This window comes from Eriocheir sinensis, chromosome 37 (assembly GCF_024679095.1).
Source record: "Eriocheir sinensis breed Jianghai 21 chromosome 37, ASM2467909v1, whole genome shotgun sequence".
NCBI classification, from domain to species: Eukaryota; Metazoa; Arthropoda; class Malacostraca; order Decapoda; family Varunidae; genus Eriocheir; species Eriocheir sinensis.
The window spans coordinates 17262826-17265325 of record NC_066545.1 but is presented as its reverse complement, the minus strand read 5'-3'; the positions used below and the strand labels follow the sequence as shown (position 1 = coordinate 17265325).

At 44.4% G+C, this 2500-nt stretch overlaps 1 protein-coding gene across 2 annotated transcripts in view; it reads left to right on the top strand.

Moving 5' to 3' along the window:
• Nucleotides 1-2500, top strand: part of LOC127008420 (A disintegrin and metalloproteinase with thrombospondin motifs 2-like) — a 132029-nt gene that overhangs the window by 54947 nt on the left and 74582 nt on the right. For both annotated transcript variants that reach the window (XM_050880567.1, XM_050880566.1), the window contains one exon: nucleotides 113-267. In XM_050880567.1, the coding sequence (XP_050736524.1) occupies nucleotides 113-267 (155 nt within the window). The remainder of the gene's footprint in view (nucleotides 1-112; nucleotides 268-2500) is intronic.

The following is a 2500-nucleotide window of genomic DNA, read 5'->3' as shown; positions in this document are numbered from 1 at the left end:
CCTTATGTCTATTTCAATCCCTCTCTCCATCTTTCAATCCCATATACAACTTCAACTTATCTCCCTATTCCCTCCTTTATTAACCTTCCCACCTTCTTCTCTCCCTCCTTAGGTTCATCGGCCCTGGAGGAGGAGGAGTGGAAGGCGGCGCCGGAGGAGGAGGACCCGGAGAAGTGGCTGGAGTTGGTGGTGGCCGTGGACCGCAGCGTCATCACCTTTCACGGCGACGAGGCGGTGGAGCGATACGTCTTCACGCTCTTCAACATCGTGAGTAGGCTGACGTGTTGGGGTGACGGAGATGAACACAGGGGCAACGCGTATGTTTGTTTTTCGTTGTTTTTTCGCTTTTTTGACGTTTTTTACTTTTTTTATATTGTTTTTTTTTGTTTGTTTATTGTTTTTCTTTGCTCTTTTTTCCTTCTTATTCATTTACTTTTTCTCCTTCCTTTCCAACTTCTTCTTCTTCTTCTTCTTCTTCTTCTTCTTCTTCTTCTTCTTCCTTCTACTCAACGTCATCGTCATCCTCCTCCTCCTCCTCCTCCTCTTTCTCCTCTTTTTCATCCTCCTCTTTCTCCTCCTTCTCTTTCTCCTCCTCCTCCTCCTCCTGTCCTTCCCATTATTTTTCTTTGCCATCTATTTCCTTTCCATCTCATTCTTTTCTTCTTTCTCCTCCTCCTCCTCCTCCTCCTCCTCCTGCTTCTCATTCTCTTCGTTCTCCGCTTTAAATCCACTTTTTCTTAAACGTATTTTCTCCAAGACAAATTTTTCTTCTTTTTTTACTTCTTTTTTTCTTCGTCCTGTTTTGCATCGCGCTCGTCCTTTGTTTTCACTCTCTCTCTCCTGTTTACTATTCTCTCTCCCTCTCTCAATATATTTTTTTCTTTCTTAGCTTCTTTCTTTGGTCCTTCCTCCTCCTTCTTTTCCTCCTCCTCCTCCTCCTCCTCCTCCTCCTTCCTTCTTCCCCTTGAATGCAAAATAGAAAGTTCTTATTCCCTTGTATTGTCCGTTTCTCTAACAAAGCAGAGAGAATGATGAGAGAGAGAGAGAGAGAGAGCCAGAGAGAGAGAGAGAGAGAGATAGAGAGAGAGAGAGAGAGAGAGAGAGAGAGAGAGAGAGAGAGAATAAAGGACGATGGATAAGGCACGATTGGAGGAGAGAGAGAGAGAGAGAGAGAGAGAGAGAGAGAGAGAGAGAGAGAGAGAGAGAGAGAGAGAGTACATCATTATTTCTTCTCGTTTTGCTTTAATTTTTTTCTCTCTCTCTCTCTCTCTCTCTCTCTCTCTCTCTCTCTCTTATTTAATTTTCTTACGGGCTTGTACATCACCTTGCCGCCTCCTCCTCCTCCTCCTCCTCCTCTTCCCCCTGCTCCTCCTCCTCCTCCTCCTCCTCCATCTTCACAAGAGACTCACAAATTCCTCCACCGTTCCTCCTTTCTTCACCTCCTCCTCCTCCCTTTCCAACTCCTCCTCTTCCTCCTCCTTCTTCTCCTCCTCCTATTTCTCCTCCTCCTCCTCCTCCTCCATCTCCACAAAAGACTCACGAATTTCCTCCTCCTCCTCCTCCTAAATAGGTAAGAGGAGGCATCGTCCTTTCCTTCTTCATTATCTCTTCTAATTTCTTCCTTCCATCCTTCCTTCCCTCCTTCCTTCCTTCCTTCTTTCCTTCCTTCCTTCCTTCTTTCCTTCCTTCCTTCCTTCGTTTTACTCTCCTCCTTTCTTTTCATTGGTGGTTTCTTTCTTCCTTCCTGATTTTCCTTCCTTCCTTCCTTCCTTTTTTCCTGTTTTATTGGTTTCTTTTGTGCATTTCCTTTGTTTTCCTCTTTTCCTTTCTACTCCTTCTCCTCTTCTTTCATCCGTCAATTCTCATCCAATCTTCCTTCTATTTTTCATCCACTGTTCCTTCTTCTCTCTCTTTTCTTCTCTCCCTTTCCCTTCCTTCTTTTTTTGTTCCTCTTTCATCTTTAACCTTTTTTTTTCCTGTCATAGTCTTCCTCCTCTTCCTCCTCCTCCTCCTCCTCCTCTTCGATTCATCCACGGCAGTCATCCGTCAATAGTCTTTTGGTTTTTTCTCCTATAGTTTTCCTCTTCATCTTCCTCCTCTTCTTCCTCCTCCTCTTTGATTCATCCACGTCAGTCATCCGTCAATGCTCATCCAGTCTTCCTTACATTTTTCATCCACTTTTCAACATTTCAAATACTCTGACACTCTTCGTAGCATTAAATTCCATATTCCAATCTCGTCCCGGCACACAATTTATCTCCGAGTGAAGAGAGAGAGAGAGAGAGAGAGAGAGAGAGAGAGAGAGAGAGAGAGAGAGAGAGAGAGAGAGAGAGAGAGAGAGAGAGAGAGAGAGAGAGAGAGAGAGAGAGAGAGAGAGAGTGGTATTTAACTTTTCACAACACGCTCGACCTGATAGGTTATAAAAAAGTAAGAGTAATGAGGAGGAGGAGGAGGAAAAGGAGGAAGAGTAGGAGGAGGAGGAGGAGGAAAAGGAGGAGAA